Source organism: Diadema setosum, chromosome 16 (genome assembly GCF_964275005.1).
Source record: "Diadema setosum chromosome 16, eeDiaSeto1, whole genome shotgun sequence".
Classification (NCBI taxonomy): Eukaryota; Metazoa; Echinodermata; class Echinoidea; order Diadematoida; family Diadematidae; genus Diadema; species Diadema setosum.
Window position 1 is genome coordinate 1,560,929 of NC_092700.1, and position 16,429 is coordinate 1,577,357.

A 16,429-nucleotide genomic window follows, 5' to 3' on the forward strand; every position below is an offset into this window, starting at 1 on the left:
AAATGTTAACAACTTGTGTCGATATTTAACAAGATAATGCTGTGAGATACAAAGATATTAGAATCTGAATCCTTGCTCACAAGCTGTGCGATAAATGGATCATAATGTGGATGACTTTGGGCAAGAGTAAGTCGAGCTGTATTATTGCTAATGTTGTGTTTCAGAGTTTATAATGATTCATCATCTGCATAACACATAAAAATCTATTCACGAGGCAAGTGCCGTAATGTGTCTCTCCATTGACAACAAAAGAAGCAGAAATGAATGGAAGAGGAAGGCCAAGAGTGAGAGTGAAAAAATAGAAGGCAGGAAAGTGGAAATAGAGCGGGAGAGAGATTACAAGATATGAGAAGAAACATAAAATCACTTCAGAGAAAAAAAAAAATCATTCTTGGGATCAGTTTCTGTCAAGCCTTCGTAGTCTCGTCCCCTTGTACACGTTGGCTCCGTCAGGGTAAGCATGTTTGATTGATGCCTGGACGCAGGCTGGCAGCTGAACACGGATATCTCGCCCGAGCCATCCCCAACACCACCGCACAAACTGTCTGTATGCAGTGTAGCGATACTTCCTGTATACACGATAATTGAAAAGAAAGGAAAAAAAAAAGACATGTTATACATGTAATAATAAGAAACTACACACCAATTACATTACTTTGACTCCTTTGAGCCTGAAGGGTTCTCGCATTGTCAAAGAGTACATAAATTACATATCTAGCTCCAACATGGCTACATTTTTTATGGTAGTTTGTGCAACAGAACTCAAAAGCTGGTGAAATTGTTTGGTTGTCTAATGAGTACCAGTTCCTCAAAATTAAGTTGATGAGTCGGGGATCAAAAAAAAAAATATTCATCCCTCCAAACTTCCAACACATTTACAAAATTACATGGTACGTAACTTCTAAAAACATCAAATACATTCTATCCATTCTCACTTTAAACCTGTATTCATATTTTCCTTTGCAGTTATACATGTATCGTGCACTGACAAGTCAAACCATCCGCATTACAAACACATTTTTCTAAGTTTGAAAGAAGCATGATTTCTGATGCAAAGCTATACATGTGCACTCACTCATTATTTCGGTCTCCAAATGACCTAGCTTGCTGCCTCCATCGCTCCGTAAACTGCTGCCAAGCAATGTAGAGTGTGGAACTATTTAAAATGGCAGCATGGTAGTCATCTGCGGTTGTAATGCAGATCATGTCATCACGATCTGCCTCATCCGACACCTCAGCAATCTCCCTACAGCACACACAATCCCCTGGCTGGAAGGAAAAAAAATATTTTGAACAATCATAGTTAATTTCAAAACAAAACATGTTTAACTAATGGTAAAATTGAAATGATAGTGGAAAAGTCTCATGATTTGATTAGTTATAGTAGGTCTTAGGCCTACAAAACATTGCAATCATTGATTATCAAATTTATAATTAAAATACTATTGCTCTTAGTGTGCGAATTGATCCAAATGTTACATAATAACTTCAAGGAAGCTACCCCAATCTTGCATGCAGTGCAAATCCGTCAAATCCATAAGTTACATTAATTGCTCCGGTGGAAAGTCTGTGTACTACTAGTAAGCCAAACTTCAAACTTTACCCCAAACCTAACCATAACCCTGGGCTAATCCTCACACGATTCAGAACCAAAATTCAGATTGCTACTCAATGTTTAATTGATTTGATGATAAAAACAGTAGGCCTAAAATAAATCGAGCAAGCTATATCTAGCATGGTGAACTGAATCGAAGCAAGTTGACTCGTCCAACTCGGCTCGGTACGGTAGAGTCGAAGCTGCTTACATCCATTCACAAGTCACAGCTAGACCACACTAGATGGCTTTGAAATACAAAGTAGTTGTGTCTCTAAAAATTTGACTAGAATAAACAAGCAACAGTATCGGTATTAGGGGCTTGAAACTGACATTGTCAAAAGTGATTTGTTGAATTACGTACCAATTCGTCGAATCTAAGCGGGAGGTGTCTACCACTGCCGCTTGAGCATCACCGTCATGCACCGCCATCTCCGCCCGCTCTACCGGGGTCCCGAGGGGCAGGTTCGTCCTGGTAAGGAAGGAGATGCAGCTGTGCTTCATCTTCAGCTTCCTCATCTTCGTGGTCTAAAACCTCTCCAACATCTCCATTGTCGTTCTCTGAGTCACCAGAATCTGACGAAGAAGCCTCTACCTCGAATTCAAGGTGAAGGGGATCGACAGGCTCGGGCTCGGTCATTTTCACGGTGATTTAGAAATGTGTCTTTATCTGGGCTGTGTAATGCACAAGTGAACGCTGTGAATGCTCTGGTACGTGTTCGTGTACGTGCACAGCTCCCTTCACTTACGTCATTAATCCTAACACTTTTCGCGCTCGTTCGGATTATTTCGGTAAAGTCCGGAGAAATCGCACTTTCTCGGCTTGCGAACGGGACTTTAACATTTTGCAAGATATTCAGAAACCACTCTATGAGATGTCAAAGAGCATGCAGTTCTAAGGGGTATCAAAAGTTTATTCGATGAAAATCGGTTTTGGAATGGCTGAGATGTCCAAAAACAACGTGAAACAAAGAGATCCTAATAAAGTTGTGGCATGTCGCCTTTTATTATTAGCACTTTTTGGGATATCTCAGCCATTTGAAAACCAATTTTCATCAAATAAACATTGAATCCTTCTTAAAATTACATGCTCTTTCATATTTCATAAGAGGATTTTCATTATCTCACATAGGGATGTTCAAAACATGAATCCCCACCTCAACCAGTACTGTACAGTCCCTTTAATCAGCTGATTTTTAAATGGGTGCAGTGTTTTGATACGTATTCCATTTCATTGTCAAAATTGTCTGTGATGGTTGCTTATAGACTTATCCGTTGCTTCCATTCAAATTAACACTCTCTTTCTTGAGAAGAAGAAGAAGAAGAAAAGAAATAACCCCAAACAACAAAACAATTGAGCTACCATCTACTAGTGACCTACCAATACTTGGTTTGCATTGTCCATGAAGCAAAACCCTCCAGTCTAAATTGTAAAGATTTTTGTGTAATATTTGTGACTGCTTTCAGATGTAGAGATTTTATCAGACATTTATTTATATTTTTGTTAACCAGTTTTATGACCATCGCTCATAGCAAAGAAACAATGATCCAACTAATGTAGTTGCAGATTGATTGCACAATGAGATCTCTGGCGAGATGACCACCCCCCCCCCCCCCCCCCCCCCCCGGAAAAAAAATAAGAAAAAAAGATGTCATGTGCATGTTACCACGGATGTTTGGTGATAATTTGATTAAAAAACACAGATTGTAGATATAGCCAACCCACCATACAGCAAGGAGATGAATGTAGGGCAAAGTGACCCTTCTCAAGGGGGAGGGATGGAATGTTTTGTGTACATATACTCTTTACATAGATTCAGACCTTGCGTGGATATTTCTCGTCAGCTCTGTTAGCAAACCCTTGTCATTGTCTTAGCTGTATAAATGGTGCATTATGACTACACGTACTTACAGTATGTATGTACTTCAGTGTGCAGAATTCAGTGTATGTACAAATGCAGGTCATTGTACGTATTCATGTGACCTACATTGTGCAGGTTGAGGTTTTTTGTTTGTTTGTCACATGTTGCAATGACCTTTGCAGTAATACAAAGAGAACATACAGAATGTAGTTTTGTATTAAAGGTTGAAGGTTATCCTTGTTCCTTGTATCTGGTTCAGCCTTGTCCCAAGAGTAAAATGGTGTGGAAAAGTTCCGGTCTTACAGTGGATACAATACTTCGTGTGACACCTTCTCAACAAACTCAGCAAGGGGGTCGACTCTATTGACTTGTATTGTGTCAAGTTATTGATTTCCTCATTGTATAATGTCACCCCCCAAACCGCACACACAGTGACCCCCCTCCCCCCTCCCTGACCCCATAGGAAGAGCCTACCCAGTGGGAAGTGTTGTGACCATACATAACAACGCACATGATGTGACAGTGATCTTCTTGTGTAGTGCAAATGGCAGAGAGATAAATACTGACTTGATTTAACAGCACTTGACAGCCTCAGTAAAACCACTAGACTATCCTACATGTGAATCCCATGTGAATCTGATAAAGTCCAGTTAGATCTCATTAGAATAAACTTTCTTTGTGTGTTTCTTCTTGAGTGTGAGAGGTAAAGGTGAAGCTGGAGAGTACAGGAAAGTAATTAGAAGTGATACCTTTTGTGATTACTGTCTAACAAGGAATGTTCGCATGCATTTTAATTTCGCGAGTTTCATGAGAGCCAAGATTCGCAAAATTAAAATGCACGCGAAGGCTCTTATCTACACGATATGCATTGAATGCCAGAGGCACTTCGCGAAAATTTCATGCCACTAAAATGTCATGTTTTTACAGTATTTTGGCCATAACAAAGTACCTTGTGATTCTAGGTTGTAACCTTGACTCTTTAGCTGTACACACACTGACTGATAAGGAAAGGTACAATGTATTGTCTATATTCAAATAGAGTTTGTGTGTCTTGCAAGGATGGTGATAGTGTCATGACCTACACTTTGTATTAAGTGTATCGTGGGCAGAGATACAGTATAAAGACCTTTGAAGAAGAAAAACCTCTTTTGGATATCACTCTTTATCACTTTTTTTTTTTTTAAACACTGAACATTGCCAAAGTTATTCCAATAAGGAAAAAAAAAATGCTTCGTTGTAGAGCTCTGTCAATCTGATATGCACCAGAGAATAGTTGTGTGTACTTTGACTTAAATCCGTCGAAGATGGACTGATTTTCCCACAACACGCATTTTCCACATAACCTTAGCCTGAGAATACTCGGGACTACATGTAGTCTTCAACGGGTTAAATTGGTCATATGACTGTTTTGTAAACACATACATGTCAAAGGGTGTGTACAGTTCTGGTTGAGGTGAGGATTTAGCTTTTAACGTCTTGCGAGATATTAAAAAACCACTCAATGAGATGTCAAAGAGCATGCAATTCTAAGGGGTATCAAAAGTTTATTTGGTGACAATCGGTTTTAAAATGGCTGAGATATCCAAAAACAATGTGAAAAAAAGAAATCATAATAAATGATGTGGCCTGTCTCCTTTTATTATTATCCCTGTTTTTGATATCTCAGCCATTTGAAAACCAATTTTCATCAAATAAATGTTGAATCCTTCTTAAAATTACATGCTCTTTTATATTTCATATTAGGTTTCTCATTATCTCACCTAGGAATGTTCAAAACATGAATCCCCACCTCAACCAGTACTGTACAGTCCCTTTAACTTTTCTGCATAACTTCCATTTTTCCAGTCTTCATGAAACTTTTACATGTACTAGTCTGTTTTCCTAGTTTTTATTTGTATTTTGTTTTCTAAATAGTCAATTTTGAAAATTAATTAGCATTTCACCTGATTTTATTCAATGGAATCCTTGAGATGGTTTTCTTTTGCTGAAGAAGCCAAGAAACTTGTGTTACTGACAGGAATTTTCTCTATGTCCACATGCTGATGTCAAAAAACCAGGTGGTTACTTCAGCAGTAGGACAATAGGATGCCAAACCCTGTTTGCTGATTGGTGTTTGCTAGGTATTGATTTTTTTTCTTTTCTTTTCTATTCACCACTGCCAGAGTGAGTGCTGTGTGATGCAACAATGCATTTGGCTTGGTACATGCAGTTTATCCAATCTTCTTTTCACACACAGAAGATAGAAGAGGGTCGAGGGGGGTGGTTGGTAGAATGTTCCTCGTTGATCCAATTTGGAATTTCATATTTGTTGGCTTATTTTGCAGAAACTCCTGTGCTCTGACCTGGTACAAAGGGAAATCGCTTTACGGTGACTTGGATACTCAACGTGACTGAACGGATTATTTCTAGATTAGTGCAGAAGAGAAGCAAAGAAGTGAAGGCAAGTGTCACTACAGTGTATGAGTGTGTGTGTGGTAGCCACTAGACAAGGCATTGTCTAAAGGTTGCGGTCTGTTAAGTAAGAGACCGCAAAGTCTTCCCGCCATCCTAAGACCTCGCCGCTTATCAGTGGAGATCTCTCACTGCGGTGATGGATGCTGTATAGAATTGCAGTTGTTGTATTTGTGTATTCAAGACATTGCTTTTAACTCTTCATGTGCCATGGTGGAAACCCCCTTTGTGCCACATTATTCTGAGACACTAACGGTTTCATGCTTTGAGAAAACATTCTGTTTTTCAAGTATCCTTCTTTAGATTTCTGTTGAGCTGGGGCAAATAGTGAGTAAAGTTGTAGAGAAAATGCCAAGCTTTACTTTGATGCATTATTGTATGACAAATCTATGATCGTTTTTCTTTCACATGACCAGTAGCTACATTACTGCAAAGACATGACTTTTACAAACAAAACAGAGACAGAAACTAAGAAATTACTCTCAAATCCAGTAGAGAACACCTCTTGTTAGTCAATCACTGCATGAAATGCAAGCTACATTATTTATGTGAGAGGAACGGAAGTGCGAGAAACGCTTACATTGTACCGCGGCATTCGGCGATTTATCGGACGTGCGAACATGGCACATAAAGAGTTAAAAGGTCTTTTAGCTGTAATACGTGTATGTGCACATAGTGCAAGACACTCTGTTTACTGCAAGAATCCACTGTAATAATAGCCGTGTACTTCATAGAGGCTATGTTTGACCAAGCTCATGGACATGTGTACATTCAGAGCTGTGTAGGGGAATGAAAAATTTTATTAGGGTCAGATCAAGCAATTTATGTATAATGTGAGCAGGGAGGTGGGAAGCCTGCATCTGTGTGTAATCATTACGTAGGGTAGTGTAGAGTGGCATGGCACAAAAAAATACTTTCTGAAGTATCACCGTCCGTACTACGTGTTCATTGTAGCCTACGATCCGTAGGTGTGGACTGTGATAAAGCTAGGTTTAAAGATAATCTTATTTACTATTATCCTGCCTGTGCACATGTACTGTACATGTACACTGTATGTAATCAGCCAGCTGTTGACTGGTAACAAGGAGCTTTTTCAAGCTCCTTGCTGGTACCAAGGAGCTTCATTGCTGGTATGTATCTACAGTGAAGTGTATCACTGCCTAGGGCATTGATTCTGTGGAGATAACAAATGAGCTACGTCATAGCAGGGTTTCCATGGGAGGGCATTCCTTTAGTATGCTCAGATTACAAGCTGGTTGTCTTGGATTGCAGACCCTAACAGCCTTCTTGACCTATTCAATGGATGAATGTTTGTGATGGTCAAATTTTAACCCTCTTTCTATTTTTCTGTGATAGAAAGATGCATGTATGTAGACACAGATACCCCCCCCCCCCCCCCCGTGATGTACAGTTCACTGTTGTGTATGTACAGTACAATGATATTGTGAAGTGTACAGTGTACATTTCCATAACATACATCATTTTTTTTTTTTTTTTTTGCTAAACTGGTACGAAACAAGTGACAAATGACAGGAATATTTGCATTATCACCTTGAAAGTCCATTGATAGAGTGCTTTAGTTCTCTACGGGGATTTTGAGTTGTCAATAAGGTCTTCATCATGAGACTACTGGTTCTCTTGTTACCCAATAAGACATCACTGACATAACATCCTGTCTCCTTTGACTCTGTAGTGCTCTACATTTCTCTCTTGCTGCTCTTTGCTCATTCCTTCAGCCTGAGGCAGCCATCCTCCACTAGGTGGTGAAGCCTATCAGTGCTTCATTCGTCCTCATCCCAAGATGGCTACCTTTCCTACGGGTACGTGCATGGCGGTACGCCACTGCCGCCAGCTGCAGTCTCAGCAGAGAGTTCTTCTTACCAAGGATTCCACCCTCTCCCCAGTCTGCTCACCAGAAAGCACCCCTCCAGCCAGTCCCCGCAAAGGTACATTTAAGGATTTTACATGGCACTTGATAAAGTAGATTTGTACTACAGCCGATATGGCTGTATGTGATTCTCTCAAGAGATGGCATACATACATATTATACAGTATGACTGATGGATTTTCTATTCTACAATCATGGTCAACACTTGTATACTGTAAAAGTGGATATTTTCGCGCGACTAATTTTTCGCGCTAGGCCGGATCAGAAGAGTTTCGCGTGTTTTTAATTCCGCGGAATCAAGATATCACGCACAGGAACGTATGGCAAGCAAAAATATTCGCGTGTTTTTATTTTCGCGCTAGTTTCTGGTTGCGCGAAATGCGCGAAAATTTCAACACCGCGAAAATTTCCACTTTTACAGTAATTTGTTATTATTCCTAGGGTTTGAATAGAAAAGTTTGTCATGGAAGTATCTCTATTCAAACCCCCACTCCCTCCCCTACCCCTCCCCCTTCCACAGCCTTGAACTATGACCACAAAACTCACAGCACAGATGCTTGTCAAGTTCAAATATTAGTTAAGTCAGACAAGGTCAAAAGGTCAATGAACTTACATTGAAAAACCCTATAATCACAAATTGTGATATATACGGGCAAGACATTGCTTGGTGTTTGCCTTGTAGGGTTATCACTCAATCTGGGAACATCATGTTCATGTTCATTATGACAATGTGTGTTGTATCTGAGGAAGCTGTGTTATTTTCTGTGCCACTTTGAAAGTCTCTTGAAAATATGCCGTGCCTAACCAGGCAAAAACCGCTCTGTCCAAGCATACAAATGTAGCTGATTATGTGGAGAGTATTGTAATTATGATGGCAACCCATCTATTGTGTTAAAACGGTGGCTGACAGCTCAGGGTACTGTGCAGTACAATTTCAGTGGCCCCTGTCTGTATTAAACCTTTAATAGTACAATCTAGCCTGCTATCTGTTTTTCATTGAGATGAATATTGGGCACAAGAAACTTTCTTGTTTGAATTCTATTAGAGTTATGGATGTTGCAAAGGGGAAGGTGCATCAATCTTTTGTATTATGACAGATGCAGTGTTAATATGTACATGTACAAGTGCTGTATATATGCTATTTATAATAGCGAGTCTTATATTTCGCATATCCGGACTTCCCAACAATTTCGGGAGTGGTTAGATTTGCTATTATGGAGTAGAGTAATGAATGGAGAAACGAATGTGTGCATGTCATATTCATGTTAGGATCAGTGTTGATATTTGTTCATGTTTTCTCATTCACAAACGTTACCCAACCCTCAAAATTAGTGGGGGAAAAAAAAAAAAAAACAACCTCACCTTGTGTGAATGTTGGTGACCGTGTGTCATGATGGGCCAGTGCATGCAAATTTATGATGGAATGTTTTAAGTGAGCCTGACTCTCTGGCCCGAATTCAGGAAGGTGGTACAAATGAAAGTTTAAATCATAGACAAAAACCATGGAGCGCCGAGGGTCGCACGGAATATTTCATTACGAAATTGGTCATTTCGTCGACAAAATGACCTTTTCGTTAACAAAATTATCATTTCATGGATGAAGTGTTCATTTAGTTACAAAATGTTGTCATTTCGTTAGAAAATAATCATTTCATAGACGAAATGACTGATTTCGTAACGAAATATTCCTTGCGACACTTGGCGCTCCATGGTTTTTGTCCATAAAACCATGATTTCATTTGTACCACCTTCATGAATTCGGGCCACGGAGTCTTTGACATTATATGTTCATCACACAAATGTTAAAATGAAAATAGAATGTGTGTCAGATGAGGACACATAGGAAAACAGATTGACACTTGTAAGCCTTGCAGAGAAGTCTATAGGAAGTTTTCACAGGTATAATGAAGAATTGAATTATCATAGAGAAACAAGACACAGGAAATGTCTGTGTGAGGTCGTTTGCTTACCTTTTGAAAGGGATTTCAGAGCTTTGTTCAAATGGTGGAGACAAACCGAATATCAACCATACAAAAGCAAAACAAAAACAATGCACATATTTTGAGAGCTCCATACTGTCTAAGTTAGCAAAGGGAAAAATCCCAAGAGTCAAGTCTACATGTTTGACATACCAAGGTTCTCTTTAATAATCGTTCGTCAAAATTTTTTATGAAATTTTAAAAACAAAGAAAGAAGAATTTACTGAATCAAAATTACTCGTGCAGTAAAACAATATTGGTCATTTTGCCACCTTGAGAGGTAGCCTGTACAGTTAATTGTTAGTATTTGGTTTTGTTTGCTGAACAAGCATATATATTAAATGTGTGTGACATTGTTTTATGGGAAGAGATATACTCTGTTGATGTCAAGCTCCATGATTAATAATTTATGTGCTTCTGTCTGAAGAGAAGGACTAATGAATGGAGAGATTGCTGTAGCGTACAGCTGAACAAAAGGAGGGGGGGGGGGAAGGAAGGCAGTGCACAGTACAGCAAGAGAACAGATGGAATAGAGCTCTACGTGGTGTACGTGCAGCGCTTCACTAATGAGTCATGCTATATTTGGACAACTCAATTGCATTTCAACTTCTCTCTTTTTAACTAGCTCCTGAAATCTCTCAGTTTTTGACGTCACAGGGTGATTTACATGCAAAATGTATTTGTGATAGAGGTATGGCTTTGTTTGTCGGCATAACATGTGGTTTTATTGTACACATAGTCTGCGCGACAGGATATTACAGTGTCACAGGTAGTATTTTGCTTACAAAGTGTAGACTTTGTTATTGTCTGGACATTTTGTATTTGGTCAGAAATGTATGCAAACTTCAACCTTCCATGAAAAAAAAAAAGCCAAAACCTGAACAGAGCAAATTTACACTTCTTCCCATGGGAACAGGCACAAGGGACAAGAATGCCAATTAGCATTGAACTGAGCAAGTCAACTGCTGTGTTCCAAATAAGCTTGTGAGATTGGTACAAATAACCTTTCCTTTTTTTCTGAATTGGTTGGGCACTTCACTTGTTTTTTCAAGGCGCATGAATGCATAAGCTTGGCTGACTGACTGTGATGATTTATGCAATTCAGCAATCTTAAAATGAATGAAATTGCATAAACCAGGTAACCAGAATGGTCCATCAATGTGGGGAAGCATCCATTTTGTTGTTTTGCATTTTAATGTATAAACAGACTATTTGAAGTATTGCCAAATACTAGGCTTTTTTTTTTGGGGGGGGGGGAGGAGATGTGGACATCATTCATTTTCTTGGAATAGGAGTAATAGCCAGTGAACTGTTCGTTTGCCATTAAAGGCCTATAGATTTTTTGTCTAGGATTAAGTTCATTGTGTGTGTAGTAATCCCCAAGGTATTATAGGACTTGCCAAAATGCATTGTGATAGCCTGTAGATTCAGAGCACTCCCTGCTTGATTGGAGAAGGGACTGGTTGTTAAAGTGAGAAAAGAACTTAAGTGTAATGTCTTCAAAGGGGCTTTGTTGTGATACTTTCCCAGTGGTAGTACTGAAAAGCTCTTTCTCAAATAATCCTTTGAATGAGAATTTCAAGTGGCTCTGTGGGATATTTTATCCAACTTGTTGTGAAGGAAGGTAGATTACTTTGATGGTATAAAGTTTAATGGGCAGTTGGAGATGGTACTTAGGATGAGATATAAAGCAACTAACCAACCAAACAAAGAATCAGTATCTCCCTGCAAGCTCTAGTATACAAGTTAGTACAAAGTACTAATAGGTTATTCCACTGGTGTTGAATTAGAGATACATGTAAGATGGAGGCCATAGGTTTGAAGAAAGTATTTGACTCTGGCTAAATTGTATTTTAAGGTAGAGAGCAGCTGTTATGCCAGGATACAGTGCTCAGCCTCTCAGCTTGATGTTGTGTGTTGGAATTAAACTATGTGTACCTGTATTTATGCTTCCATACTTTCTAACCTTTGTAAAATTTGCAAAGGGGGTATAAACAAGTCCCTACATGTAGGTAAGCCTCAAGCAGTGGGGTATACACTTACTTCAATGCAGGTAATGAAAATGTGTGCAATGTAGTGCATGGCTTGTCCTTAACACTGGCAGGACCTGCTGCTGTAAAGCTGAAATACTGTAGTATTCTGAGAAATTTCATGAGTGAATGCACTGCAAACAGAGAAGTTGAAAATGTCAGAGTCCAGATGAAACCACCTCCGCAAGTAGCAGTAAGAAAGTACACAGCACTGGGCGCAATTTTAACAATTCGAGACTAAAATGCCAAGGGCAAGCTCTTCTACAAAGGTGTACATTCCTATGCATTTTTCCCCTATCGTGTTCTGTATGATGAGAGCCAATTGAATGTTGCACCTTGTCTTTTATCAGCTTGTTCCGAGACAGTGAGACTTGCAGTAAACTTACTGTATACACCATATATTTCGCGAGTCTAAATTTTTGCGAAACGGAACTTGCCGACAATTTCGCGAGTGGTTAAATTCGCGATCGTGGAGTCCTGTACCGAATAAAGAAATGTATTATGTGTACGTCATACTCATAGCCTGATCAGAGTCGATATTTTCATGTGTCTTTAATTTCGTGAATAGCACCTGACTTGCGAAATTTGCGAAAATGAAAACCTCGCGAAATATTCGGCGTATACAGTATACAAGCTTCTCTGTGATCCAACAGGGTTGGTTTCTCCTATCCCAGTATGACAAAGAGTGATATGTTTTCTGATCCAAATTTGTATGTGTCACAAAGTAACCTCACTACACCAATACATGCGTGATGAATATACAGCCATTTGCTCTTAACACTGAACTAAATTTGTTTTTTTCTTTTATTTCTCCTATGCTCTCCATCCTCCTGCATCTTCATGCCTCTCTCTCTTCTTTTCTCTCTACTTTTTTCCTCACTTTATATTCTTCCCTCTTTCTCCTCTTCCTCTCTTTATTTCTTCCTTTCTATGTTTCTTCATTTTTCTCTTCTTCCCGAGCTCATTCTTTCTACCTTTCTCTATTCCTTTCCCTCTGTGTCTCTGCTCTACTCTTGCTGCCTACTCAGATGGGCCCCTGGGCCTTAACCCCTTGGCTAAGATCAACAAGCTCCTGACCCGCTCCATCAGCAGTGATGCGGAGGTAGGGGCGTCGGCTAGCGGTCTCACCCAAAGCCTTGAGGCATCCCACCACACCTCCTCCATCACCTCCATGACCTAAAGCGCCCTCTATAGATGGACGCGGCCCTCCGCGGAGCAGAGCAACACTGGAATGTCAAAAAAACTTGCACAGCTTTTTGTCACAGGGAATCCTCTCTGAGACATGTTTTTGCAATAAGAAATCTGTAGTATTATGCCATATTTTGTGCTTTCGCGGAGGTGCTGCTGTCAATTTAATTGTACAATTGCCTCCTGGCAACCAATTGTTATCAGTTTGACATATATTATCAAGATATCTTTACTATGTGTCTATATATTCTCTTTTGTGTGATGTGTTAGTGATTGTGTGAGAGAGAGTTTTATTTGTGACAGGATTTGGAACAAATGAATTACTGAAGCAGCAATGCCTCCGTCATTTCCCCCAAAGTTCATTGAAACAAGATGGTGGAAAATCCTTAGACTGTCCAAGGGCTGGACTTGAAGAAATACATGTAAATGTCTTGGTCAGCGTAGGCCAGTCTTGATTGTGACCACCACCATCTTCCAAGCTGGTGGTAGGTCTGCTGCTGAGAAAGGTCCAGTCACCTCTGGAAGAGTTTCCATCTGGCTGAAGAAAGCAAGGCTACCAACATACTAGTCTGACTCTTTCAGAGCCCAATCCTATAGAGTACCAAAGTGATGATGTCACAGTCAAAGTTATGATGTCACAGTCAAAGTGATGATGTCACAGTCAAAATGATGATGTCACATTCCTTTATTATAGGTCCTGGATCTTGGATCTTGGGTGAGTAGACCTCCTAAACATTAGTGCTGGTTCCACACAAAATACCCTTACACTGGGCTTCAGGCAGTGGGTTGGAACTCGTTACACAAGCATGCTATTAAGCAAAGAGTTAGATGAGGTTGTTGTGCAACCAGTTCCCATGGTGATGAATGGATATGATGTCACACTTTGGTACTCTTATTTCATCATCAAATTGATGGGCACAGGTGTTAAGATGGAAAGTGATTGATAAGGATTCAAGGAAACATCAAGAAAGTGGAAGAAAAATGAGGATTGTGTTTGGAACTGAAAATCCTGAGATTTGGTATTTTCCAAATATTACATTGCAATCTCTCCCATTACTGTTTATGAAACCTTTGCAAGACTGATATAAACTTGTTATAAAACACCTGTAGGAAACAATATTAGTGCTAATCAAAGCAACATGTACTCACATACTTAAGTTACCATGGTAACAAATTTCACCAGTTTGATTAACTTGAAGTGAATGGAATTCTTTGGTTCTCAAATCTGTTCTTGAGTTACTGAGTGTGTGTGGTTAGCTCCCTGTCGCTAAGAGGAGTAGAAAAGTTTGGCTGTGTGTTAGCTATCATTCCTGACTTTTGTCACCAACAAACTCTTCTAAAGGTTAAAGTGGATGGTGTATACAGATTGTATGCTGTTTCTCGTTTTCTCCTCAGTTACTTATGTGATTGATTTCTAAATTTGTGTACTTCCTAAAGAGAGAGCTAATTTGAGGTGCTGTATAATTGATTACATGCTGTACTCTGCTCTCTATTATCTGGAGACTCTTATGGATTGATATTGTTGGTGTTTGATCATTTCCTGTTTTTTCATTCACAGAGTATTTACATTCAACAATTCATGATTTTATGAGGTGCGATATGCCATACCACCAAGGGAGGATGAAATTTATCCTGTTTGTTCCCGATCAATCTGGCAGCATTATATGTTTGAAAAAGTGGAGAATATCAAACCTCACTCTTCTTTCTTGGAAAAATCATCATTCTCAAACTGCCAGTATTGAAATTACTTTTTAAGTAGTAGCTTGTACTTAAGGTGGGAAACATGTACGGGAAGTGAATGAAGGGATATTTCTGGTATTTTCATTGTATGTGAAGATGACTAATTGCTATCTTTCATTTCATTATGGCCGAAGTGGGAACATTATGTTTAGAAATCTTTCATGTCTTCAATATATTTTGCGACAACATATTCGTATGACATACCTGACTTCCAGTAAATCATCAATGCAAAGTATTAAGTTCATGTGTTCTTCAGTTTTGTTTCAGCAGGAACTTTCTGCAACATTGTCACAAGTACAATTTACTTTTGTTGTTGTTTTAGCACTGTCAGGATATGTTACGTGATCAACAAGTGTATATAAGGAGGCAAAAGACGATTCTAATTGGTTGAAATACAAAGGCAAGGTTGAGTCTTGATCATACAAAATGATAATGCGTTGTCCAAGAAAAACTACTGACTGGTATGGTAACGTACAAGCCCATTTCCTATCCCATTCTCCCATATTCATGAAATTTAAAAGAAAATATATATTGTAGTGATCATGACATAAGATGTTAACGTGTAGAGGGTGAAAACATCTAAAATTGTACCAAATTATCATAATACGATAACCTTACTAAGCATTTTTGCAATTCGTAAGTTGTAATGTCCGTCCAGGTGATATGGATATAATAATCTGAGGTTTACTAACAGCTTCCAGTCAGCTTTTGGGTAGAGGTGGTGGAGGGAAGTTAGTCATCTATTCAAATACACTGTATGCTCCATTCCTTGTGCACATAGTAGTGAGAGGGAACATAGAAATAGGTCTCCATGGCTTTTGTATTTATTCCCCTTTTCCTCCACAAAGACAATCCCATAGTGATGGTAATGCTACTGGTCACAATGAGCCCATTAATCTTACCTGAACACTTCAGTCAGAAAACTTGCTCTTACCTCCAGAGAGTAGCAGATGCTGATAATGGTGGTGTCTTAAAAAATGTAAGATTATTGAAAGGATGAGTTATCAGCTTATTACTGTCTCTAACTATGAAATAAAGAGCTAATCATGGTCTTGAAGTAACAAATTGATATTCTTTCTATATTTTTGCATGTGGTACGAGATAAAAGTTCTGTATTTTTATATAACAAAGAGAAGTTACCTACAAATTTTATGACACTGTACTTGTTTTTGTTTTCAGATATATCCTTGTGCATGTCACTGTTTCTACTTCTTCAGTTTGTGAGACCTAATAAAGTTGAAATGCCGGAGAACAAATTAAAGCAAGTGGATTCCAATTGGTGTCTGTTCAGTTTGTCTGCATTATCAGAATAATGCTAAGTGTGTGATTATGTGAATAAAAGTAAAAGAGCTGTTGACGTTGAGGTGACTGAGAAATGAGTGAAACATTCTCATGAACCTCACATGAATTTTACAGTGTGCTCTACTAGGCACTAATGCAATTAACACCACATTTGACCTAGGTGTATTTTTCTGTCACGTTAATTTGGAGCATAAAGTTACTGTAGTCAATTCTGAAGTTGCACCCATATTTCAATGGGGATGAGACCCCAATATAGGTACATGTGGATTGAGTGAATGGAGCAATTTTAGTACAACACATCAGTGATGTTTGAGGGAAATCGGACAATCCATTGGAAATTTATGAATTTTTGAAGTTCAGGTGCAGCCGTCGCTGGATGAGAAGACTACAAGGTG

The 16,429-nt window shown here is 39.0% G+C and overlaps 1 protein-coding gene across 2 annotated transcripts in view; it reads left to right on the forward strand.

Moving 5' to 3' along the window:
* The window catches only part of LOC140239410 (uncharacterized), a 33,380-nt gene extending 17,387 nt beyond the window's left edge, over positions 1 to 15,993 (forward strand). The window contains exons 2-4 of one of the 2 annotated variants that reach the window (XM_072319251.1): positions 5,781 to 5,896; positions 7,644 to 7,853; positions 12,833 to 15,993. In XM_072319251.1, the coding sequence (XP_072175352.1) occupies positions 7,709 to 7,853; positions 12,833 to 12,984 (297 nt within the window). In that variant the 5' untranslated portion in view covers positions 5,781 to 5,896; positions 7,644 to 7,708 and the 3' untranslated portion in view covers positions 12,985 to 15,993. The remainder of the gene's footprint in view (positions 1 to 5,780; positions 5,897 to 7,643; positions 7,854 to 12,832) is intronic. The other variant, XM_072319252.1, reaches the window with a different exon arrangement.
* Positions 15,994 to 16,429: the final 436 nt, after the last annotated feature.